Below are 25,906 nucleotides of genomic sequence, written 5' to 3' on the forward strand. Positions count from 1 at the left end.
CCCACCCGCCCTCCCTTCCGTACTTTGGGTTCCTGGTTTTGTGAGAGGCCAGCCTTTTAGTTTAGAGGCACGGGGGATGTTTCGCTGGGTTAGGCGTGGGGCCAAAGTAACCCAAGCGAGGCCGTCGGCTGCCTGCTGGTTACCAATGCGGAAGAGCACGGTAGCCCGGAAGGGCCGCACTAAGTAGCATGCGGGCTCTGACAGGCAGGCTGGGCGTCTCTTATCCCCAACCTTATGTCCACGTCCCCGGTGCCTTGTCCGTATTAGTCGTACTGAAACGAACGCGTTTTGGGTTTCTCGTCCTGATTCGTGGTCTGGCTAGCTGCTCAGCCCGGATTCAAAACATGGACATCAAGTACAGTTTATGTTCTTTCCTAACCTCTTGCTAACTACTGCTAATCCTCTGAATAGAGAACACGGTGTCCTGAGGAATTCCCTAATCCCCGGCCAATCCTGCTTATTCCGGTGGGATTTCCACTGCAGGGATTAGCAGAGGGATCCCTGGCACTAATCCGCACTGGAAATACACCTTTAGGCATATGCTCAGTTTATAAGGGCCCCCTTGAATTGTAATGTACTTTTTGTTGTGTGCGGCATTGTGTGAAGCATTTACATCTCGTTTACATTACTTCTGTTCTCATCCAAGTCGGGCCAAGAAAACTCGCAAACCATTTACCCATCGGATAATGCCACATTGGCCAGAGACAGCACACTCTGTTCCCAAAATCAGGCTGGAAGCTGTGTCCATATCTTCATATCAATTTACAAGTTCCGCACAAGTGCGGGGGTGTCCGTAAAAGCGGGGGGCGCCATGGACGGTAAATCGTTTCTGATCGTTTTTAGTGCGGAATCGTTTTTCGTTTTGCTACAAGTGTCGGCGGCTCAGCTACCGGTGAAGGAGGAGATTTTCTGATCCGCACAACCCTACCCAAATCAATTCACTCAAAATGCGCAATGAACCACCATCGTCCTCCCTCGACCGCTTCAGCACGCAGCGCCTTAGAGCAACGTGCCGGGTCTCCCAGACTTCCGTGAGGAACCTGGCTCGTGCCAGGGGTGGGGCCTCGGTCATAATCGTGCGCATGTCGCGCCCTTGAAACGAGGTCACGCTCGTATTTAGCCCGTGTACTTGTGTAAGCCGGGCATTCCACAAAAACTGCATTTCATCTTCAACTGCTCCATAGCCGCAAAGCCTGCAGGTGCGCACAGTGCGCTCACGGCCGTTAGGTCGGTTAATCTCTACCTCCCGACAGCCTAACCGGAAACGCATAAGCATTTGATGCAAACGTTGGTGCATGGCGGTTTCAGTGTGGGCCAGCCACTTCTGCCGCGTGCCCCGCGGGGGCGGCCCCATCCAGTTCACACAGCGACACGCCTTAACGCCGGTACTTCCACTTGGGAAAGGGCGTGGATCACCTAGGGTATCCGGGCACTCCCACCGGGCGTCCAGCCGACTAGCGAAGTATGCCTCCCACTGGCAACCTAACGGTGGCGTAATGCGTTATGAGGTCGTCACCACGCAGACCGGCTGAGGGCTCAGCTCCCAAACTCTTGAGGAAAGCTAGGACCTTGCTCGTCCAGCACTCAGCAACACCCCCCAGTGCCAGCTTCCAAGGTCAGCAATAAAGGCCCGGTGGCACAGTGTCCCCGGCCTCTTGACAATTGAGTTCCAGAACCTTAGCACAAGGTTGGCCCAATGGAACATATTGAATTGCTCAGGATAGAGGCTCGTAGCAGCATATGAACGTCATCCGGGGTGGGGGGCTTTATCCAAAGCGTTGCGTGAGGTAAGCTCGTTTTCATGCCGCTACGCAGATTTATTCAGAGGGGCATCATTTGTAGGCCCCCGCTCCTCCTTCGGGTCTTAGCCTTCCCAGTTGGATATTCCTCGCACTTCTCTCCGACGTTTTATACCCATTCCTTTTTCCGTTCTTCAAATGTGTATGCTTGTTCCCTTCGTACAGGTTACCGCCGCATCGAGCAGTACCATGGTGCTCTTCTCCTCCTCGGCCGCCCTCATCCAGTTCATCCTGCTGCACCGCCTCAACACCGACTACGCGATCGTGTTCGGAGCCGCAAGCCTGGTGGCGGGGCTGCTCGGTACACAGGCAGTGTCGCGGGCAATAAAGCGCAGCGGCAGGCCCAGTGTCGTAGTTCTAGCGCTGGCAGGCGTCATTGGCATCGCTACGTTGTGTGTCGCGATCTTTGGGTTGCGTAATGCAGCTGTGCAGCTGCGGGCGGGGGAGCTGGGATTCCTGGGGATATGCAAGAGGTAGTGGCAGGAAGTAATCAGGCAGGTAGGTGCTCGCTAGCTAGCAGGATGTGATAATGAGTGAGAAGCACTACAGACGTGAGTCGGGCCAGGCAGGTACTTGGATGGCCAAAAATGTCGAGGTTGGAGTTGACCATTACGTCATTTCAGGCAGCGTGTGGGCAGTTAGGACGGTGGGCATGACGATCGTGGTTCTTGCCCTACCCTGCCTTTTATTGATTTTCGCCGGGTGATGATGGAAGGGGGGTTGCAGGAAGGGAACAATCGGATGTGGTAGTGGCGCCGGACTCTTGGTGCTGGAAAGTGACCGATTTACTCATATACCAGTGAATGGTGACTGCAGTAATAGAGCCCGAGGGGTTCCAGCGCTGATCCTAACACCTGCGACCATGCGCGCGATTATAAGCCAGTGATCTATGGGGGTAAAGCAAGGGGGACACAGAGTTGGATCCGTCTGTGGAGATGGGGGAAGCACAAGCAGGGCTCCGTTAATGGCGTCATCGCAAACGGTTGTTAGGTGGCTCGTCTTACGCTTGATTGGTCAATGATAAAGCCGTCCAGCAAGATGGCATAGCTACTTTCTTGCTTGTGTGCATGCATGGGTCTGTGTAGTCTATGTACGACTGCATTGGGGGGGATTCCTGACACCACTAGGGAAGGAGGCGTGCAAGTGAAGGGTGGGGGGCCAGCAGGGAACGCGGCCTGCAAGGGACCAGGCCGACAACGTGGAGGGGCAAGCTACAGGCAGAAGAGGGAAGGCGCGCGGCCTCGTCCTTGGGGTGATTGGGATGTGCCAGCGGTGCAGTGTGCAACTCAGCGTGTGATGCGGCGCAGTGCAGGCAGGACAGGAAGCTGCCCGTCCTTAAAACATCGGGTTGCCAACGGAGGTTTGATAGTTCGACTGCAGGAGCTAGATAGTTCTCGCTAACCTGGAACTTTAACGGGATATGTTATGGCGCAGTTATGTTCATGTATAAACACAGGTCTGCTAGAGGTGTATATATATGTACGTGGTTCCTATGGGGCTGCGCATACCCCTTTGAAAATAAACGATGCCATCGGAATAGCATCTGAGGCGCCGTGTAGCTCTCCGCATAATCGGAGCCGGCTCCCTCTCTCCCCACCAGGGAGGAAGGATCGTTCGGTGTTTTGCTTCCCTTATCTCTGCTCGCCCAGGCTAAACGTTCAAACCGGTAACCTGCCGGCATTGCAGCCATTCGTAAGCATAAATGGGCACGCTTCGGGAAAAATGGGAGTTGGCGTTGAGGTTGGGTGCTGGTGTGCTTTCGTGCCTGCATCCTGTTGGAACTTGATTCTCTCCCCTCCATCCCCGTGTGTATGTATGGGAATAGTGGCAAGCCCGACCACCCAGTCAAACCCCTGGCAGATCTAGTGATATCGTTGCGCGAAACATAGAGGTTTGCTTTCTTAGAGACTTCTTTATTGCATGGACTGACAGGATGCTGTGCCGTACCGAATCTGGATCTGATTACACGGACCTCTATTGCTGCCAGGCACAGCGCTGGCAGCGCGGCTGTTGAATTAATGCCCGCCTACCCATATGCATGTCGTGCATGTGGGCACTTAGTGTTGGCCGAGGTTTACCTTTTTTTGTAGCATGTGCGCCTTCTATCTGTTTGACCTCTGAACGGATCTCTCACCCCCATCCTACGGGGAGTTCGAGACCCATAAAACGTGTTTTGGCAGGATTTTTCTTTGCATCGACGTTAATTTCGTCGTTTCCTTATACGTTGACCACGGTGACCACCGGCTTTCGGCTTTGTACCGCCCAATACGGCATCAGCGGGCGGCAGGACTGCCGGTGCGTGTCATCCTGTGCACCACCCCGAGGTGTATTGCAGCGGGGCGGAAGCCCGGGAGCTGGGCCGACCAACATCCTTTCGTGTTTTCAAACGATTTGGCAAGTCCAGGGAAGCGAGGGCCTCTATTCAATAGCTAGGGAAGTGTTCCCGCAGGCGATTGGTGAAGGGAGGGCCGCGGGATGGAGGGTTTGTGTGTGGGAGGGAGAAAGAACTGGGGCGTGTGAATATGATGTTAGGGTATGTATATGAAGTTAGGGCCCATAGTTTCTTCACAGGACGTCCGGTATCTCCCGAGGTCTGCGTCATGTGCGTACCGCTGCCAATTTGGGCGATCCCCTGTACCGCAAACAATGCAGGTCCGCTCGGTATGCGGCTGAAGGAGTATCCTTCTGTGGATGCGGCAACAACTGCTGCTGCTGCTGCTGCTGCTGCTGCCCCTTCCGTCCATATGACCTTGGGGTCCCGCCGCTGCCGAATTGTTGCCGACTGCCGTCCTAAGTTGCGACAGAACGCACGGTTACGGTTATAAAATGGGAAACCCGTCGGTTATTTTTTGTACGACTAGTTGTTGTGGAGTGTGCATTAGGTAGCGCCGGATTTTATAAAAAACCACGGCTTCGACTCATCCATGGACGAGTGGCCACCTATACATATTTCCCATGCGTCTTTTGGCGTTCAACGCCGTGTTGTTATTAGCGTTCGCTTGAAAACGAGCTTTAGGGCATGAATAGGATATCGGAACGGCTCAAAAGTACTCCTGTATACTCCCGTGATCGGAGGATTTCCGCTCCATTTCTGTCCATTTCATCATTGTACCTGTCCGACCCTTTTTGCTGCTGGTCATCCTGCGGTGGCACATAACCGTGCACGATATCATCAAGGGGAGTTCCCCCGGTCACCATCACGTCGTGGCAGCCGCGCTCGCGCTGCTGTAATCAGGCCTACGGGATAGACCACACGGCAGCCGTGGCCCAACGATACTATCACGGTCTACCACGGCCTTGTATGGATGAGCTGTTTCAAGTAGAATGCATTGCATCCCCGGCCCTGGAACCTGGATAATTATGTAAAACAGGCTGTAGCCCTGGCGGCCAGGCAAGGTCGTCCGTATTTCATTTTTGACATGTCCGTGAACGGCCTGAGCCCTAGTCCGGCAGGAACTGGTTCGCCATGATAGCCGACGCCTCGCGTGCACTTGGATATGAAAATGTGGACCACCATGATTTCTCGCGACAGGCCGGGGGAACCAGATGTAGATTGAAAGATGCACGCGGACGCGGCGGGGTGCTTTCTGGGTGTAGCATCAGCTGTTAAGCTGTGTTACAGAGGGGGCGGCGCAGCTGCCGGATATATGCCAGCCTGCGGCCCAACGCGGGGGCTTTATTTGAAGCCGACCGCGCACTTTCAATATCATCCTGCCTCCGGCTGTGCACCCACCCTGTCCTGTGGTCAGAATCTTAAGGGATTAATGTCTCAGATTTACACGGGTTCGGTGCATTCGGGACTCAGCCCTGAGAGCAACCATGCTAGGAGTCTGGCAGGAGACCTCAACAGCTACCTCTGACTGAGTTCTCCATCCATTTACGTGCCCCTCGGGGCGGTCGTGGGTGGTTACCGTTGTCGCTGCCAGTTAACAGTTGTCAGTTGAGAATGTATGAGTTTCCCCGAATTAGACTGGCCGAGGGATTCCTCTACGGCCACTTGCATAGTCAGCCAGGATTCTGGATAGCTATCGGACATCGCCGGGCCCACTTGGACCTTGGGCTGCTTGATCGGTCGCGTAGTGTGGCATGCACGTGTGCCGTGGTGATTGCGACTGTCCGGCTGTATGTGTACCGTACGTACCTTGGTGCTGCTCAGGGCCTTACCGACGCCATCTTTACCAGTCCACAACCATCCCATGCTGGGAGAGATCACAACGACATCTCAGGTGCAGCGGGAAAAAAATGCCCTTGCTTGCGGCCAGATTGAAACTCGAGGTTTTCGGACTTGTCAGGGGGTTCCTGGAGCGGGTTGGGGCACCAATGGTTCAGGGGGCAGGTCCCCAGATTGCTCGCGGGTAGGCTATACAAGCTGATACAAATTAGCTTTTAAGCAGGGGGAGAGAAGGTTGGGACTTGGGGAGAGCCATCCAAGAGCTATCAGCAGGATCTTCCTGGGACAAGATGTTGCTCCCCGATTGTACAATTGCAAGTATGTTTTTTGGTCCCCTCAGCCTTCCCGCCAATATGGCTCGCCTATTTTCGCTACCTATAATGACTGAAACGCGTTACGCAGATGGTAAGTGTGCTGGAGTATGCAGCGACGGGTCTGGCAACGACGCGTTGAGCCAATATTGTGTAACGCACAAATATCCGGCCTGAATGAAGGGATATGACAGGAAAGGATACAAGTGGAATCATTCAATCGATAATTGTGCCACAAAATTGCTTTCGAAAGGAGTTGTAAAGCGCATCGCTACCGCCAGCGGGCTCGTCCCACGTCCTTTGTGATTTGATGTGAGGCAGAGTTAATACAAAAAAGCTCCTTAGCTATGAAGTGCAAATTCCCGGTCCAGCAAGTTATAGCAAGATTCCCGGGACACTCGGCTGCCCCATCAAGGCGCTTCGCGCGGAGTCCCTGGCCCTCCAAAATGCGTCTGACCAGTGCTGCCGATTCCACATGGCATGTTTCACTAGCTGACGCGGCTATGTACGGTGACTGTAATGCAGCAGTACAGTATATTTGTCCACACAAAATCCTCATCCAACCTGGATTTTGATTAAATGACATAAACTCTTCAAAAACAGTTAAGCCTTTGGCCGCTTGCATGGCCAAATGACTTGGGCCAACGTGGCCTGACAGGTAATAGCAGTGCCCGGCGCAAGGCGGCCGGATGTGCGGTTAACCAGATCCATTAATTGGATTGAAGAGTGAGAGGAACATCACATTGGAGACCATTTCGGCTCTTTTTGGTCAAGCCCTGATTTGAACTGCCCGAACCGTGTCGAATTCATCGAGGCCGCGGGGCCATGCTCCTGCTAACCCTTAATTTGTTACGCCTTTAGACAATGGCAAGCTCTGTATACCATCAGTATATACACCTATATTATATGGGCAACTGTTTTTTTGATTCCCCCATGGCTTGCATGCCTTGCAAGCCTTAGCTCCAGGCGGCCTCCCCGCATGTACGCTTCACTACCGGCCACGACAAAGGGACAACATCTGCAGCAGGGCTCTCAAATCTTCGTCGTCTAGAGGGGAAGCCCGATCGTTTGGTTTTGCCGCCCTCCATCTCCCATCTAGTGCAGGCGCCTGTGCGTCTGCGTAGCGTCGTTGCAACCCTCAGTCACTTTCCTGTGCTGTTGGGCCATCGACTACGCCATGACTTTGGGCTGCACTCCGGCGGCTCTCTTTTGTAATGTTTGCAGTAGACCCACTTGCATGGAAAACTTAAAGCGTATAGGAGTGCTTCCATTATGCGCCTCCGTGCTGCTTCCTGCTGGGCCTTCTGTACGTCTGCTCTGGGCCGCCTGGGGCCGGTCCCTATTGGCATCAGGTCGAGAGAGTTCATAACGTTAAAAGGCTGCGGTGCAAGCGCGCCAGAGGCGCAGATGATCACTAAATGGTCATCAAGAATATTACTTCACTGCGTGCAATAGCTACCATGCTTTTTAGTTTGAAGTCGTAAGCGAGGGACATCGCTCGCTCGCGGGACAACAGTTTAATGCGCAGCGAAAACAATAAACTAGTGCTAAACATAAGTCATACAACGTAGATATATATGTTCATACACATAGTGAGAAATTTCAGCGAGTTTAAGTTTTTGATGGTCGGCACCTGATGGATCGGTCCCAAATGACGACTTGAGCAGATACGTATACCACCGGTAGCAGGAAGGTGACTTGTTAAAACTTGCAATTAAGAGCGCCGAATGTCTGTGTGAAAGCTAGCTTTATTGCTGTAACGGGACGGAGGTCGGTCGGTGTCGGACAGGGTCGGACCAGGTCAGACTTTGTCAGCGCCTGGTCTATCAACTGCGGACTTGAACTCTTTTACGTTCCACAGAAAATGAGTTGAGCTTTCAGGCAACACTTATCCCACGTGATTTGCAGAAATGTCTTGTAAGCTGTAAACGTCGGTACTCGACTAGCAGATAGCGCAGATAGATGTAAGTTGCACAAATCGTTTATCCAAAGGATGTAAGGTATTATCTACACCCATACCTACCGCCGAACAAATGAGTCCGTAGGTGTGCAACCGAGTGAAACGGGAAGGGCCACGGGAAAACTGAAGACGGTTGGCACGGCATTGGCCTCCTAGTACTCATTTCTTAGATGCTCACACTCCATGCAACAGTGGCTACATACTCGAACATGGAGATAAAATCATAATTTAATATAGTCCTTGCCATCTAGCTGAAGGATGGCTCAGCTGGAAGTTGATTCGGCTTTCCAGGCTGATGCCCGAAGCCTCTTGGGGCTTGTTGTATCTGTGCTTGTAGGTTAAGAAATCACAATTTGCTTGAATTTGCTTAGAGCTGTACGACTGAGCCGGCGCATCCTTGCAACGCAGATTGGAGCGGTGGCTACTGCTGCAGGCGTAGGAGGAGGCGCGATCTACATTCCACTATTCAACGTCTTAGTTGGCTTTGGTGAGATTGCTTTCTCGCATCTAGTCGTTGCATAGCATTCCTCGCGACATCCTCCACACTTCCTCAATTGCCGATTGAGCGTTGGTAAAAAGCCTGAATTACCTAGCACAATGTAGGACCCGAAGAAATGCCGCTGTGCAGAAAGACACAACTTAGAGCAGGGCCCGTTTCCTTACGTAAGCTGGCCTGGTGGCCGCCACTGTGCGCAGAGCCTTCCCAAATCCTGGCATAAGCAACAGCAGCCGCTATCTGCAAATGCAATATCAATTCTCTGGTCGGGATCTAAGGACGACGCGTGCAAAAGCCCAAGCCCAGCGGTAATCCTGTCCTTACTTATCTCCGCCGCCCACCATTGCAGGGGCTTTCAGTTTCGGCCTATCCTGTTTCGCCGGAGTAGAGTGCTTTACACAAGCCATATATTATAAATTACATATGTTATGATCAACTGCGCTTTCTAGTATCTTCCTTGATTACTTCCAACATGTACCACTATCTACCTCTGCTAGCCCGCCTGTCCCGTATCTGTTTGACTATGAGGCTATATTGGACTTACAAATTCGAGGCACGCTACGTCATAAAATAAACATCATCATTATAATAATAATAATTTATTATTATCACCGTTATCATTATCACCACACGCTTTCCCTTTCCTACACCCACGCCCGCTCTGCGCTGCCACCCTCTGCACTCCGCAGCTCTCAAGCCCAGCACTGCGTTGTCCCAGGCCTGTATCACCGCCAGCTCACTGGCAGCGGTCGTAAGCAACCTGCCCCGGACCCACCCCAGCGTACCGGAGGCGCCCCTCATCGACTTCCCACTGATCCTGCTGCTCACCCCTGTGCTGCTGGTCGGCGTGGGGATAGGTGCGCGGGTCGGCGGCCTCGGGACACTTAATGGTATAGGATGGGCACGGGATGAGGATTGGGGGCAACAACACCGGGCATGGGCCATGTATGCAGGTTGGGGGGCAGGACAAGCCCGGGAAAGACGATCCAAGCGGGGTGAGAAGAGCCACGGACGAGCGCTCGAGCGTCCAACAGTGAACGGGAGGAACCTGAAGCCTTAGGACACGAGGACCGCGATTATCAGAAAGCGCACGACCCTAAACCTTGTCACGTTGCCCCTCCTTCGTGTTACGCCTGGTGGCCTTCCTCGACGCCGCTTTCCCTCCCCGGCTTTACCTACGCTCACCTCCATCCCCCAATCTCTCCTCAACCCCCAGGAGTGCTGCTCAACGTGGCCCTGCCCTCTTGGCTGCTGAATCTCTTGCTTCTAGTGCTCCTGCTCCTGCTGCTGGCACAGGCGATAGCTAAGGTAGGGCGGGTGAACGGGGATCGGATGGAGCAGTGAAGGGTACCGTCTTCGGCCCAAGTGCATCGCCTCTTTGCTACATGGTGCTGGTGGTGCCGTCGGCAATGGCAGATGGTGCCGGTGCATAAACTGGCGGCGCCAGAGACCGTGGCGATGCGGGTGGCAACGGCCGTAGAGGCGCTTAGTGCGCGGCATTCCCAGACGGCGAGTAAGGGCCCATACAGCAATGACCATCAAGAGTGTGAATGTCAACTCGGGTTGCTCTCGGGCTTGTTATCACCCGTCTGCTGCGTCTCGCATTCCCCGCCTCTGCCGTATACACAGGGAAAAGCACTATGGGCTCAGGAGAGCAAGCGCGCCCAAGCGGCAGCAGCGGCGGCAGCGGCTCGCCACGATACCAGCAACAAAAGTGGCGACCATGGCGGCAGCAGCAGCCGAGGCGGCAGCCGCGAAGGGCTTCTGGCAGTGGATCACCCGTACAGCTCCTGCCATTCCGCTGCGACGTCCATTGGGGCCGCGGGGTCGTCGGGACTGCGTCTCCGCCGTGTCCAGTCGTACAGCAACCCACGAGGGCCTTGGGGCTTGGAACCTAACCAATATGTTTCACTCAGCTGTTTTGAGGGTTTAGAGATCACCGAAGCCACCACAGTAGCCCCGTACGGTCCGGCAGGCCCCGCCGCTGCCGCCGCCATAGGAAGTGGCGGTGGCGGCGGGAGCGCCACCGCTGCTACAGCCGCCGTCGCCCGCCGCAGCCCCGCTGATGTGTCGTGGGACTGCATGGAGGGTGTGTCCGTCACCGGTGAAAACGGTCCCACGCATGATCACAGCCAGCATCCCAGCTACGCCCGACGGTCATCCAGCATCTTCCCCGCTACCGCCTTTAGTAAAACCTCCTCGTTCATGGGCGGGGATGACGTGGGTATTGGTCGGTACGGCGCTGGCCCCGGCAGTTCCGCTACTCCAGGAGGGGCGTCCCCAGTCTCTTCACTGTACGCCCCTTCCTGGAGGGCCTTCAACGAGCTGGTGAGTTCGGCAGTAGGGACCCCCGGCTGATCCATTTCAGTCACCCATGGAAGCACAGACCTGACCAAGGGGTCGGTCATGGGTAACCCCGCGGCTGACCCACGGGTCCCCGATGGGAGCACGAGGTGCTCACCGCAATAGGGGGAAAGGCGCCCTCGATCTTCCCATTACGTCTGCTAAGCAGCAACTTCAGCATCCTTACATTTCCATGCTATGCACTCCCGTCTTAAGTTCCAATAGGCATACGTGGTGTTGCCATCCAACCGGCCTGCAGGGAGCGCTTGATTTTGACACGGACATGGAAGAGGTTTCATGCGACGTCGGTGAGGGCGCAGGAGCAGCAGGTGGAGGCGGCCGGCCGCAGTTCAATAGGCGCTCCACTCGCCATTCTGGTTACGGCTCTCCTTCCTCCCCCATGTTGATGGCTCCCACTGCCGGAATGCTGGTGACTCAACTGATGAGGCTGAGCCCCAGCGTAGCCACCGCAGTGGCCGCAGTAAAGCGGAGGCACAAGCGAACAAGGCGGAGCTCCTTCGACCCAGCTACTGGCCTCATCGACTTCTCTACGGCAGTGATGGGACCGCCGGATGAGGAGACGGGCGCGGCAGAGGATAGCTGGTTGCAGCGCAGGTGTGTGGATTTAGGGCGATAAGTACACCCTTAATCATTGACGAATCGATACCTTGCGAACATCACTGGAGCGTCACAACATTAACAGCCCCTTGCCAACTCATTAAGCCCTGTCGTACAATGCCATGCACCTGCCGTACAATGTCATATGTTATCGTACAGGTCGAAATGGCGCAGCCGCCTTCCTTCCGGTGCCCAGCCCCACCGCGGCTCCTTACGAGGATCCTTGCTGCTCACCCGGAGCATCTACCCCCACTCAGCAGCGTACCCCTTGTCTGGCATCATGCAACCGCCACCCTCCGTCGCCTCCTCCGGTGCTTCCGCGAGGATCAGCGGCAGCGGCTTGTCACAGTTCCAAAGGCGCTCGCTACGGCAGACCGATGGCGGCGGTGGAGATGATGGCGGCGCCGGCAGCAACGGGATGGAGCAGCCGTTCTCGGGGGCCATGCTGGAGGGCTCCTCAGACCGGCCGTACTCCGCAATGCCGGATCTGAGATCTGAGTACGGTGGTGCAGCGCCGGTGGCGGCCGGCGACGGCTGCGGCTTTACCGCTACTGATGCATGCCGTGTGCCGGCGCGACTGGAGACGCTGCCTGAAGAAGTTGATGACAAAGGGGAGTTCAGGTACAGCACCAGCGCGAGTCCGGGATCCAGATCTGGGCCGGCCGCTGGGTCGGAAATGGCAGGGCCAGAGGCGATGCAAACGCCGTGCGCTGCAGTGTTTGCTAAGGGTTACGTATCCCAGGCTCCCGGCCTAGGTCCGAGCTGTAGCACCCAAGCTGGCTGTGACGCGGCGATGTGGCCAGGCGTGCCAGCGACTCCCACCGTCTGCCTGATACTGTACGACAGACATAACACGCAGCCTTCATCGATGTCGTCATCTGGGCAGTGTGAGTATGTGCGAATTGAATGCGGGCCCGCTATTGTTACTGAGGCGGATCGGCGGCACCGAGGCGGCGAGTGGCACCGCTCTGTAGGCAGTGCCGCTGGCGCTGCCATGGGGGCGGCGCGCAAATGGGCGGATGACTGGGCAGCGGCGATGCGCCGCATTCCCCGTCGGTTCGCTGTGGGCCTGATCATCGCCTGGGGAACGTACCTTGCACTTCAAGGTGCCCGTGCTACCATGACGCATTGCAGCCCTGCATGGTGGATTACATTTATCATGCAAGCTGCCGCCATGCTGGGTATCAGCGCAATTGCACTGGTAATGGTGATAGCAGCACTGGCCAAGTCGGCCGAGGCATCAGATGTGGAGGCTGCTGCGGGAGACGTTGGCATGGAGAGGCGGGAGGGAATGACGGAGGGCACAGCAGCCAAGGGTGCACAACGGCCGGACGGGGAAGGGATGGCGGCGCCGGCGGCGGCGGTGGCAGCTGCTGGGGCGGTGGCGGTGGCGGAGCCGGCTCTGGGTGGCACTGCGGCGCTGCTGGTGCTGGAGGCGCCGGTGAAGACTCTGTGCGCCACATTCGGCGCGGGGTTGACCGGCGGGCTGTTGGGCCTAGGCGGCGGCATGGTGATGGGGCCGCTGCTGCTTCAGATCGGGGTGCACCCGCAGGTGAGTGAGTAACGCTAGGTTTCTGTGGCTCCACCACCACACCACAACCACCATCCTGTGCTACCGGGTTCCCAGGTCTTGCTGCTCGTGATCGTGCTGCTGCTGCTGCTGCTGCCGGTGCTCTCAGGTCACAGCAGCCTCCAGCGGCGCCATGGTGCTCTTCTCCTCCTCGGCCGCCCTCATCCAGTTCGTCCTGCTGCACCGCCTCAACACCGACTACGCGCTCGTGTTCGGAGCCGCAAGCCTGGTGGCGGGGCTGGTTGGTACACAGACAGTGTCGGGGGCAATAAAGCGCAGCGGCAGGCCCAGCATCGTGGTTCTAGCGCTGGCAGGCGTCATGGGCATCGGCACCGTGTGTGTCGCGGCCTTTGGGTTGCGCAACGCGGCCGGGCAGCTCCGCCGGGGGGACCTGGGGTTCGCAGGAATCTGCAGTAGCCATGGTGGGAAATAGCTCGCCAGAACAACTGCAGGTGCCTTCCGGGGCCTGGGGATGAGGATGCGGAATCAGCGAAGCTAGACAGACGAAACGCTACCAGCGCAGCATAGCGCAATAGAACGCAGTAGAGCGCAGCGAATCGCGGCACGACAGACCCATGGCGAGGCCAGCACAGTATAGCGTAATGCAGCGCGCGCTCAGATCCTGCACAGGACAGCACAGGAGGGCGCGCCAATACCACAGCACAGCACAGGGCACCACAGCACAGGGCAGCTCAGGGCAGCACAGCACAGGGCAGCACAGGGCAGCACAGGGCAGCACAGGGCAGCACAGGGCAGCACAGGGCAGCACAGGGCAGCACAGGGCAGCACAGGGCAGCACAGGGCAGCACAGGGCAGCGCAGCATACAAATCCTGCAGAACCAGGGCATTGCAACACAAGGACAGCCTGACACAGCAGCTCCGTAACACCGCACCGGCTTCGTATAGCAATGTTCGAGAGTCTTCTTAATTGCTGTCATTGTTAATGAAGTGCTGCCGGTTGTTCTACGGCCCGACGTTACCGCGAATCATTTGCAGAGACGATATGTGTGTATGGGCTACGATATTGCTGAGCACATCGCAGAATGATACTGATACTGGCAGGTATGGGCATGTTTTGGAGTATAATATGGGTATGGGTATGTATGTAAGTATGTTGTATCTATGTCGTATGAAGGACTGATTTACGCGCACCGCACGTCAAACAACCGATGCCATGGAGGTATGCATTGGAGGTGCCATGCTGTGTAGTAGCTGTCGCCAAGTACGGCACACATCGTCATTAAGCATACACGCTAAAGCGTGCTACCAGACTCGCTCTCGAGAAACGTTTCGGCTGCCTACTGTGTGTGCAATAGGAGGAGCAAACTTCCGCTCCCACGTACTCCTAACCCACGTACCTAGCAAGTCCGGTGGGCGTCATGTCTTCCTACCCACTCCAGCTCGCTGACCTGTCTAAGATATTCGGGCCAGTTAGTTCGAGCATGTATGTTGGTCTTGGGAGGCACACATTGACCAGCGGTGGTGCTGTGGGCGCCAAACGGCGGCAAGGATATATAAGTCTGGAGATGTTGGGGGTAGGCGGCATTGGGATCGGTGCCAGCGTGCCGCCTGCCGCAGGATTCACTTCAAGCTGTGTGTCTGGATGGATCAGGGAAACGACGGTCAGTCACTCAGTCACCCCAATTGTTGGGCACATAGTTGCTGGCGCTTCGGTTCCGGGTTGGGAGCTTGTGGCCCAGACCTAATTAGCTCAGTTGATTACTTTTCGAAGACTTTCTTCATTTATAGCTTAAGGGTTATGCCTTATTGAAACTGAAAGCATTCAATCGGATTTTGCAGACCTTGCCGGATGATGGCCTGCCTGATGACTCAACGCCCACCCATCCACCCGCACACACGCCTGCGTTCCGTGGGTATGGGCCGGCTGATGCGTTCGAGGCATGCGGGAATGTGATACCTTGGCGCCTTTCGCGCCCGGACGGACTTTGTGCAATCACGCGAAATGGGAGCTTAATTGTGGCTTTTATTATCCAACACGCGCGTTTTGCAGGTTTTGTCTGCATCATATCACATCGTCTGATCCATTCGAAAGGATCCGAAGGAATTCGAAGGAATTCCTTCCGTGCGTGTTGATCAAGCTTGGCCAGCAGCTTCCGGCCACGTGCCGCCCACTGACTCCAGTCCCTGATACTAATGCTCCCAGTAATATCGATCGGACCGTCTGCCCCGCCGGAGTAGGAGCTCCGTCTTTTTGAGGTACCGGATACTGCCGTCATTGGACAGCGACTCATTATGAGGTCCGCCCCGCCCCGGCAGCTGGGTCACCGTTGTTGTTTCCTGAGCCCAGAAAGAGCCTGAGCACGTACAAGGGTGGGACGGGGCCCAAGTACGCAGTAAGATATATCCTATCTTGCGTTGCGTTGCCCTTGTGCATCGCAAAGATGGAGGCATACAGTGATAGTGGAAGGTCCGGACGCGGAGGTGAATATGGCGCGCATACATGTAACCTCACGCGTATTTGTAGACGTCCTGTGTACCGTACTATGAGCCAGCTATTACAATAACCCGAATACGGTACTGGCCCTTGCTAAGAGGTACCACGGCTCGCACAGCAGCAGGCAACCAGAGACACTCCCCTTCCGGCCCTGAACCTCTGAGGGGGGACCCTAGGCACTTCACACAAAGGGGGCTCTGATCGGGATAAAAGTCGCAGAAGGGGGAGGTAGTTAGCCCGCCGTGTGCACCACTATTCGACAGCAGCAGCCACCAAAGCCACCACCCCGTGGGCCACATAGGGCTCTCCTCACCAATTCGGCAGGGCACGGGGACCTCATGAAATACCACAAGCCAGCCAGCCGACAAGAAATTCAGCCATTGACTCCAAAAGCACTCCACGCAGGGGGTTTAAAGGCTGCGGGGGTTATATCGATCCCCAAGGTACCAACCTCGGCAAAGCATGTGCGTACGGGACACTATGATGATGTGGCGCCGGCCAGAGTTTGTTCCACCGTATTGGTATTGCCCGGACAAAACTGCCCCAGCACAAACAAGTCTAAGCAATGCCGCTCACAACCCGAGGTATCGACTGGTGCTGAAGCGCTGCTCCTGGAAGATTGAGCCATCCAGTAGTAGACTCCTCAGCACGCTAGACGCTGATCGGAAAAAACCCACGAGCAACGATGCGAGCGCCGCAAACAGGGACGGGCGGGCGGGCGCACACTTAACAAAGCGCGGACACAGGCCGTGGCGAAGCAACCGAAGAGCTTGCACCGCCCAAGGGCCTTACGCCAACTAACCCGGCTTCCGCAACGCAAGCCTGCATTTAGCCGCCAAAGTCAGCCACAGATCGCGTGTATAGAGGCTCTCAAGGACACAGATGAACTCCTTAATTACGCCCAAGGCCTTCTGATCTTGCTCGCAAGCTAACTCATGACGTGTAGACTGCGAGGGGCTGATTGTGTTTGCAAGTCCCTTTCGCTGGAGGACGCCAATGACGTGCTCCTTCAGCAGTTCGCAAGCATTAGTAGAGTACGTAAGCATCATGACACACCCCTTGTGGACAGCAAGCGCGTCTCCGTACTGCCGTACACAGGCGATGTTAGTCTGCTAGCGACGTCACTACAGCGAATGTCTGAGTTTCTACATTTTGTGGACTTGTTTTGTGAAGCCTTGGGGATGCCACCATATGTCTCAATGTGCGAAAGGCTTGTTTTCGCATATGATGGCACCCAGCAGACGGAACTTAGCGAGAGATGTCAACAGTTACGGCTATCAGGCCAGGTAATACCTGCCAAAGATAGCGCTCGCTATCTGGGCTTGGTATACGGGCCAGAACGGCCGTTTAGTGCGTGCCGTCAGCAGCTATGTGATACAGGACCGTCCGCTATGTTTTCCTTGAGCGCAAAGCTGGACAAGATGAAGCTGTTCGCCTCTGACGTGCGAATGAGGTGTTCTGCAACCCAAGTCCGAGCAATTCTGTTATATGGCTGCCAGGCATGGGGTCCTTTTGCGCTGGCAGAGGCCGTGGACAGGGCAGGAAGGCGACGGGATAATGGCAACCTTGCGGAGGGCATGTTTGAAGCTTGTTTGAAGGATAGCGCAGTTCAGCTACAGAGGCGTTAAGGCACGCACGAGCCCTTTAATTGGGGCTTGAATTGTGAGAGTCCTTGATGCGGGGCATGAGGAGGGACCTCCCTTGGAGCGGGGCGTGGAAAGGGCAGCCCTCGGTGTGGGGCGTGAGGAGAGAGCTCTTGTAGCGGGGTGTGAGAGGGTGCAGCCCCTGCTGCAGGCTATGAGGAGAGAGCCCTTAGCCCTAGGTGTGGTCCGAGAAGAGCCGGTGGTGGCGGGCATGAGAAGGGGCAGCCCTTGGTGCGGGGCGTTAGAGGAGATCCCCATTAGGTGGGCATTTATGCACGTTGTTCACCAGCCTAACGGATGGCAAAGCGTGATGGGTCAGTGCTCATCGTACGGCATGGGACCCCGGGTCCGCCCCGTGGGGGCTTCAGCGGGTTCTCAAATCCCACACTGATCTAGGTACGTGGTTTCGTACTGCCTATGCCACGCTGCCTGGGTCAAAGACTTTTGCTGACGTCACAAAATCGTTTTTGCGTAAGTATTTTTAGGAAATTTGCTATAATTCAGCTCAGTTGCGTGTCAGGCAGCGGTTCGATTGTACGTAAGTAATGAACTTCCCGTTTTCATGAGAAATTATCAGACGTTACAAAGGGTACCTGCAAGCAATTGAAATAAGTCTTCTTTCGGTAGGTATAGGCCGGATGGAGACCAGCTACCGCAAGGGAATCCACAAGGCCTGGACACCTAACGCCTCACAGCAGCGACCTAATGTAGCTACGAAACCCGAAAAATACTCTAGCACACAGGAGCGACCTCCTTTACCGGCATTACATGCCGTACTAACACGCACAACCAACTCTTTTGAGTTCACAGAAAACCTCGGTTTTCTATCGCTGTTTTCGGAAAACCTTCAGTTGTATGGTGAAAGAGCGGCATCTAAGCCGGCTGTATACGACATTGTTTACGCAAAATGTAAACTACTTAACACTCGTCCTGAGACACGTCCAGAACCCAAAATATTGCATGCCAAATTCATCCTACACATCGCCCTTCAAAACCACCATTCAGGCTTCACATCATGACTCCATGCTGACAACCTAAATATCACTGACACGCTCGGCCCGGTATATGCCCTCCCCTACTATGCCGTACCCACTACCCGGGGAACACCTCGCCACAGGTCGTCCTGTCCAGCTCACCATAGCTCTTGGCTCCTCCCCTTTCCGGAGTCCATCAGGACAAGATGCATCACCTCCGCCGGCCATCCACAGGACTTCCCCCTGCCACCGCGTCCCCCACTCCTCCCGCTGCCGCTGCTGCTGCTGCTACACTGTCCCCCGGTCGCCCCACCACGTTTCGGAGCTCCTTACTCACTACCACTGCCCCCGGCTTGGCGCCCCGCGGTTTCCGCACCCAGGCGCCGCGGGTTACAATGACATCGGCCTTCAGGCTGTCACGTGCCTTACTGAAGAACGCGGCCAGGTTGGCCGCAAACTGGACATCGACCTCGGCGGGTGGCTGAGGGGAGCCGCGCGGTACCCGCAGCAGTGTGTGGGAGCCGGGCATGCCGCGAACGTGGAACCACAGGTCGTCATCAGCCGCCACCTGCACAGATACCGGAAATCAAATCAAATCAGAAGTGGAAACTGGAAATCAAATTTCCACTTGCCAGAAATACGGGTGTGTACACAGACAGATAGATAATGCTGTGTGACACTCGGCACTAAATGACGTTTCTTTTATTTTGCACCGCTTGACCTCATCGCGTTCTGGCACCAATGGCGCAAGCGATAAGGAGCACGCAGCTCGTCTTTCCCTGGCCATATCACCAGCGAAGAATATATCCCCTATGCGTGTCATGCAAGCGGACTTGTGGCAGACTCTCTATGGGCGGCAGGAGCTATAGTCGAGACCAAACCGCTTTGCTTGCGTGCGAAGACCACCATATCGACCTCAACATGTATTGGGCCCTGCCTATCTTCCCTACCTTCCTCTTAGCCCATGCTTTTGCTTGGCCAGCTCAGTTCCTTCGTTCTTCCCGGGCGGGCCTCATCTTGTCTCAGACCTGACTTCACCACACGAGACGGAACCCCTCCTTTCCTCTGCCCCACTACCCCCTCCTTAGTAGTCCCGACCCAGCCCAGTAGTCCCCGGCTCACCTCGGTGCTCAGAACGTCGTTCTGCTTGTTGTTCCGTCCCACCAGCACTGTAAAGCCCCCCGGGCTGGTGTACCGCCGGGCGGAGGCGGTGTCATAACCGCCATCAGCGGCAGCAGCAGCGGCGGCGCCGGCAGAGGACGCCGCGGCGGTGCCTCTTTTCCCGCCCTTTTTGCCAGCCCGCGTGGCTGCCCGCGCCGCAGCTTTAGATGTTCGTGTCTCCATTTTCTGCGCCAATGCAGCATCCGGCGGCGGCTTCATGTACTTCCCGGCCACAAGCTCGTCCTGCACCACAAGAAACCGACACAGCCTAACCGAATTAAATGTAACTTCCCGCGTGTGGTTGAATCTTTTGCACCTACTCGCTCTGATTAGGTCAGGAAGTACAGCCCTGAAAGCACCCAACAGCTCCATACAATACCGTAAAGCCACTAATAGCAGAGGGTGTCTGCCACTCCGCCGTACTGCGCACCTGCACTCCCCGCAGCGCCGCCAAGTCTGCCGGGTCTCCACTCCAAAGCTTCAATCCCTCAAGGCCCACCTGCAACCAGTGTACGACCGATCGTACAAGCGGTACAACATCGCGAAGGCAAGCAGGTTACAGACCAGCAGTTGACACGAGCAATAACGCTCTACGGGTGGTAGTGCCGGGCATTGCCCCGAGGAAGTGCTCCTGCGCGCGCCTATTCCCGAAACATACAGGACCGATATGATGGTCAATGCCCAGTCCGTTCAGGTACGGTGCATCTTGCGGGAAGAGGTCGACGCTTCCTGCGGTCCTTCACGGACGGGTGGCGGCGGTAGCACCGGACCCCAGAGCTCTGCAGCAGGGGCAGCTGCACAGCAACGCGCTGTTATCGATATCCCATTACTTTAGCACCCGTCCGCGGCACAGGCGCTGGAACGGACATTACTTACCTCCCATACGCGCAAACTTGGTATGTTTGGAAGTTTGGGAGCCTCTCTGAAGCTTCCCGGCCAGACGTACCGCTGCCCTGCCGGCCAGAGCTCTCCCGGCCTTTTATCAAATCCTGCCCGAACCGCCTCTTCGGTCACCGCCCGCCTTCATATTCCTCCTCAACCCACGTACCTCCACGTCCTCCAGGTAGGCGACCTCGGACCGCGCCTCCTCCAACAACGGTTGTACGGCATCAATCGCCCGCCGCAGCTTCCGTGCTCTGCGGTCCACGAACAAGGACACCGCCATGGTGCGTCAAGTATCATCAGCTGCAAGATAGAACTCATAAGAAAAAGTGAAAGGAGAATCGTAGGCGACACAAAGGTGTGATGCAAGGCTGATGCGATGACAGCAGGCGAGAACCGCCGTACGACTGTACGACATTGTACTGTACTTACTTGCGGTACAACGCTTCTGCCGTTGCAACGGGAGGCTTTGTTGGGTCCAGCTGCAGCGTCAGCGGCTCACCGGTCTCCCAGTCCTCAACCACCGCGGAGGGCGAGCCGGCCGGGATACTGGCGGCGGTGTTGAAGAAGGTGGCGACGATTGTGAAGATGGCGGAGAGGTGGAACAGATGGTGGTGGTGACGATGGCAGAGGTCGCGGCGATGGTGCGGCAGTGGGATCCGCGGTGGCGGATGAAGCGTGGGACAAACACAATTTCGGTTGGGTAGCAGTCGTGCGTATCAGAGAATTCCCCAAGACATGGAACCCCGGCTGGCTCTCGCCTTCGCGTTCTATCCTCCACCCCTTCCATGCTCCTGGGGCCTCGGAAGCCAAGCTTGCCTTCCTCTTCTCCTTCCTCTTCTTCTTCTACCATGAGCTCCTACCTCCCTCCTATAAGTGCAGTGTTTTGCTCCGCGACCTCACCGGTACAGGTTGGCGGTGATGATGTCCGCCAGGCGGCGCACCTCCTCGGTGCGACCCGACTCGGTCAGCTGCTGCTCGAAGGCGCGGACCTGAGGGCGGTGGTTGGGTGGTTGGGTGATTAGGCGAAGAACCCAAGCAGGCCACAGAAATTGAGAGGCAGGGGCTAGGCATAATTCTATTTGGTTTGAACGAGTTTGGGGGAAAGGGAGGAAGTGGCGGGTGGTGACCTAGATAATGGTATGCGTGCAAGTGCGTGCAAGTGCGAGGAAGAGGGAACACGAAACGAAGAGGCGCACGTAGGGAGCGAAGAAAGAGGGGGGAGGGGAGGAGAGGGGAGGGGGGGGAAAAGCCAAGAACGAGTGTGGTACGAGTCGCCATGCGCCCGCTAGGAACTCCGCCGCCAGCTTGTGTGTGCGGTGGGGGGAAGGGGACGAGCCGGGGCGGAAGGGAAGAGGCAGAGGTCACGGACGTCCTGTTTGGGCCGTCCTAACTCTCCTGTCGCACCTTGCCGCGTGCCTTCTTTAGCGCCGCCGCCACTGCCGCCGCCAGCTTGCCGTACAGCTGCGCATGGGCCTCCGCCGCCGCCAGCGGGCCATAATACTCTTCCAGCATTTCATGTACGGAGGCGTGACGCCGGGGCAGCGAGCCGAACACGGAGTATCTGGGGGCCATATGGGAAGGCGTTGGTTGGGCGCAGAAAAGTAGGAAATCATGTATGTATGTATGTATGTATGTATGTATGTATGTATGTATGTATGTATGTATGTATGTATGTATGTATGTATGTATGTATGTATGTATGTATGTATGTATGTATGTATGTATGTATGTATGTATGTATGTATGTATGTATGTATGTATGTATGTATGTATGTATGTATGTATGTATGTATGGTCTCCTGCACATACCCCATTACGGCTTTGGACGTCGGCAGTTGGTACTTCGTTCCCCCAACTCCGCACACGGACATACACACTCATTGGGAAAGCCAAGGCGCCAATCCCACCTGCCGCTTGAGGGGTCGGATGTCGCCGTAAACTCCCCGCTACGGAGCCGCTCCTGCCACGTCATCCATTGTCCGTACAGCGCCTCCCACTGCGCCTGTGTCAAGGTGCTGGGCCTGACCTCGGGCGTCACGCCCGCCGCCCCACACACCTCTTCCACGAGCGCCGGACTGACGCCGTGGAAGGCGCGAATGAAGCCGTCCACCAGCCGGCCCTCAGAGGGGGCCAGGACGGCTTCAACCCCTCCCTCGCGACCACCGTCGCCACCGTTGCCGCTCTGGGACGGTGACTGCTGCTGCGGCGAAGCAGCAGCAGCAGCAGCTGGTGAAGCTTGGTGCTTGCGTTGTTGTTGTTGTTGTTGTTGTTGTCGCTGGGCGGAAGACGCTGCCGCCGCCACGAGTGCCGCGGCGCCGACGAGTGTGTCGCGCCATTGATCGAAGGAGGGAGCGGCGCTAGGTGGCACGCCGTACAGCTGCGGCGGCAGCGAGTATGTTCGTCCCACCTGGACTTGGCGGTGGCTGGACAACATACCGCCGACCTGCTAGGAACCCCGTCAGGGCGCCATGTGGGGAGGGGTGGGGTGGCTTAGGGTAGGGTGGGCTAACGTGGGGCTAGGGCTGCGGTCGGTCAACACATCGGTAACCCACATGACCCTCCTCCTAAGGCTAAACACCCTCCCCCAGCTCCTTTCTCGCCTGGTAGGCGGCCGCCAGCACTTCCCCATCCGCGCTTGCGAGGATGACGTTGCTGTACCTGTGCAGGTGTGCAGATAGCGGTGGAGAGCGGCGGTGGCGGATCAGTTGAGGTGGCGACAGCGATAAAGTCCAAGTGGTGGATGAAAGAGCGCTGCGAAGGAAGAGAACAAAAACGGCCCAGGACGCTGCCCAGGGTGAAGCAACCCCGCCTTGTACAGCACAGGACAGAACAGCTCACAGCCGTACACGTCTGTGTGTGTTAATTGGTTGGGTGCCCCCTGGCGCCTTGAGAGTGGCCCCGGCAGTCGCATGCCGTGTACGGCCGCCGTCATGAGGCCCACCTGGCCATGATCTCGCAGTACAGGTGGCGGGTGGGCGCCTCCCCGGGCCTCACCCCGAACTGCAGGTTGGCCACCCGCTCCCAGGGGGCTGGCAAGCTGACCTCCACCAGCACTAACCCGCACAGGGCTTCACGGACCTGAGGGGGGCCGGGTGCGGGGGGCCGGGGGGAATAACGGCAATTCCTATGAAACACATTCCGACGCCCAACGTGTGCTGTACAAGGAGACTGGACAAAGGGGAGACGAGGACGGGAGGGGAGGAGGAGCTTGTGACGGGCCCCACATTACCTCCCCCAGGCTCCAGAAGCCCTCGACAGCCCCCTTCCAGTGACTCGTCATGGGCCGACCGCTTTTCCCTGCCTGCCTGCCCAACCCATCGGCTACAGCCGCTGCAGCATGCAGCCAACACTCTCTCTCATCCAGCCCCCTGGGGTGCGCGCGCACCTGCTCGCCCAGGCTGTACAGCTCAGATGCGTTGCCCCGCTCCGGGACCGACCCCTGGGTCATCATGGTCAGTCGGCCAGCTGCCGGGTGCCAGCAGACACGCAACCAGCCCTGCCCTGAGGGGGTGCGCAGGAGGATGCACAAGCTGGTCTTGTCCGGCATAACGACCTGCGGGCCCAAGCCGTGTAAACCCCACGTGGCGTGAGTGAATGAGTGTAACTGTGTATGTACGTGTGTGTATGTGTCGCGCCGATGTGCAAGTAGGAAAAAGGGTCTAAGGGATTAGGCATGGCGCCAAAGAAGGCTTAAGCTGGATTCATGATGGACGTGGGACCAATCGCACATCCTTTTTTGCGGTGCATGGAATCCCAGAGGTGGTTTCGGAGCTCTGAGGTTGCCCCGCTGCCGGCTGCCCAGTGCCCTGAGTGCCACGAGCCACCTAGTACCAGCCCTCGCCGTAAACCTGGAGCTCTTGTTGGGGGTTTGAGCGGTCACCGCCCGCTGTTTAAGGGTCGCAGCCCTTTCACACACCGGACATGCATCGTGCCATTCACCGAGACGTGTACCAGCATGAGCCCCCTCTCTCGTGTGTGACTACCCACCTGCTCCACTTTGGCGGGAACCCAGCCGCTCCGCAGCTCCGCACAGCAGGCAACCAGAGTGCTGAAGTCTACTGGCTGGAGGCGGGGGGGTAGGCCGCTGCCATTGCGGCCGTCACGGCCGCTGCTATTGCTGCCGGCGGGGGCGGGGGCGGCCCCTCTGCTGTCGATGGTGCTTACGCTGCTGTTGCTGCGATTGCTGGAGGAAATGGTCGTTACCGCACGCTGGGTAGTCCTATTGAGTTTATGTCCATTGGCGGAATCTGGGCGGATCAGCGAGTTGACCACTACCGAGTTTCGTGCCGTACTGCCAACCGCAGGTCTAAGAGCAGCCGCTTCCGGCAGCGCAGGGGATCGTCCAAGCCACCACTTCATTTGACAACCTCGATGGTGGATGCGCGCAGTAGGGCGCACTCCCGCAATGGCACTTGCACATCGGATGACAGCTGTTTGCGGCGATTCTGAAACAGTCAGCCTCTTTGTGGATTGGAACAAAATGCTGTCGACCATCTTATGACTGTGAGCAGCAATGCGTCGTGCAGATTGGTCGATTGTTCTATCGTGATGGCGCTGCTGGTTGTCGTGGCCACAAGAGTGAAAGCTAATCACGTCCCAAAACAACCTAAAAGAGAATGGGCTTTTGGTGAGATAATCAGGACGCGATTGATAATTTACAATTGCCCAATTTGCGCACGTCAGAGATTTTCTCAAGTTGAGAAATTGCGCTACGCCCTGCATTTGTGGTTGGCATTTTGACTTCTAAATCACACAAAGGGCTCTGTCAGAGTTCAAATTCGGGAATTGCCAAACAGCGTTGACTCGTGCACCGAACACCGGTGATCCAACCGACGCAATCCATAATTGGATGGGGCCATCCAGTCAGTGGCTGGCAGCGGGCCTGCCGGCACACACGACATGCCAAGAAAGAATACCTTACGTCCGTAAGCCTCACCCCACAACTTCAACAAACCCCATACCCTTTAGGGGAAGACAAACTTCATCCCCTTCAGAAATCCAAAGTTTGTTCCCCTCTAGGGGAAGACTTCCCGGCGCACGTACCGAGGCCACTCGGCGCCACACAGTTTGCATATCCTTCAACAGACATTTTTCCCACTCAACAGGTTTCAGATAACGGAACTGTTCCATTACCTTCTGTACCTGCAAATTCGCCCACCATCTCACAACAGGTTCCACGCACTCTTAACACTTTCCCTTTCCAATGCTGCAATACCATAATGCAACACCGTACGGCATTGGATTGAGGGATCCCCGTGGATCTTTTCAATCCCGCAAAGGAAGTGCAGCAGAGCCTAAAGTGAAACAGTCATTAAATATATCGCATACAGAAGCCTGCCGTCCAGGACGGAAAACACCGATGCGGCTGTGTGAAACAGCCAGGGTGCCTTCACCCTGGCTGCCCAATCTGCTGCCTTCAATTAATGAAGTTAAGTGGTCGAAAATGATGCTTACTTTCTCCAGCTCAATCCACGCAACACAGGTCAACCGCCGCCGCGCAACAAATGCCGCACGCAACCC

The 25,906-nt window shown here is 56.5% G+C and overlaps 3 protein-coding genes across 3 annotated transcripts; 2 read left to right on the forward strand and 1 right to left on the reverse strand.

Moving 5' to 3' along the window:
- Window positions 1-947: 947 nt before the first annotated feature.
- VOLCADRAFT_85766 (uncharacterized protein) lies at window positions 948-2,276 on the forward strand (the record flags this gene model as incomplete). Its single annotated transcript, XM_002945568.1, has 3 exons — window positions 948-1,031; window positions 1,185-1,199; window positions 1,965-2,276. 3 exons carry the CDS (start codon window positions 948-950, stop codon window positions 2,274-2,276), a joined length of 411 nt encoding a protein of 136 aa, XP_002945614.1.
- Window positions 2,277-6,350: 4,074 nt separating this feature from the next.
- On the forward strand, window positions 6,351-13,701 carry VOLCADRAFT_85767 (uncharacterized protein; the record flags this gene model as incomplete). The annotated part of the gene is made up of 7 exons (XM_002945569.1): window positions 6,351-6,375; window positions 9,427-9,594; window positions 9,954-10,045; window positions 10,367-11,065; window positions 11,340-11,695; window positions 11,858-13,250; window positions 13,378-13,701. The coding sequence occupies 7 exons, from the start codon at window positions 6,351-6,353 to the stop codon at window positions 13,699-13,701; spliced, it is 3,057 nt and encodes a 1,018-aa protein (XP_002945615.1).
- A 4,850-nt stretch (window positions 13,702-18,551) lies between these two features.
- On the reverse strand, window positions 18,552-24,745 carry VOLCADRAFT_78603 (uncharacterized protein; the record flags this gene model as incomplete). Its single annotated transcript, XM_002945934.1, has 12 exons — window positions 18,552-18,908; window positions 19,463-19,714; window positions 20,550-20,637; window positions 20,816-20,932; window positions 21,287-21,375; window positions 21,791-21,947; window positions 22,294-22,505; window positions 22,707-22,829; window positions 22,963-23,044; window positions 23,328-23,464; window positions 23,772-23,939; window positions 24,374-24,745. 12 exons carry the CDS (start codon window positions 24,743-24,745, stop codon window positions 18,552-18,554), a joined length of 2,154 nt encoding a protein of 717 aa, XP_002945980.1.
- Between the last annotated feature and the right edge of the window lie 1,161 nt (window positions 24,746-25,906).

The sequence above is a fragment of the Volvox carteri genome, assembly GCF_000143455.1.
Source record: "Volvox carteri f. nagariensis unplaced genomic scaffold VOLCAscaffold_1, whole genome shotgun sequence".
In the NCBI taxonomy this organism is placed as follows: Eukaryota; Viridiplantae; Chlorophyta; class Chlorophyceae; order Chlamydomonadales; family Volvocaceae; genus Volvox; species Volvox carteri.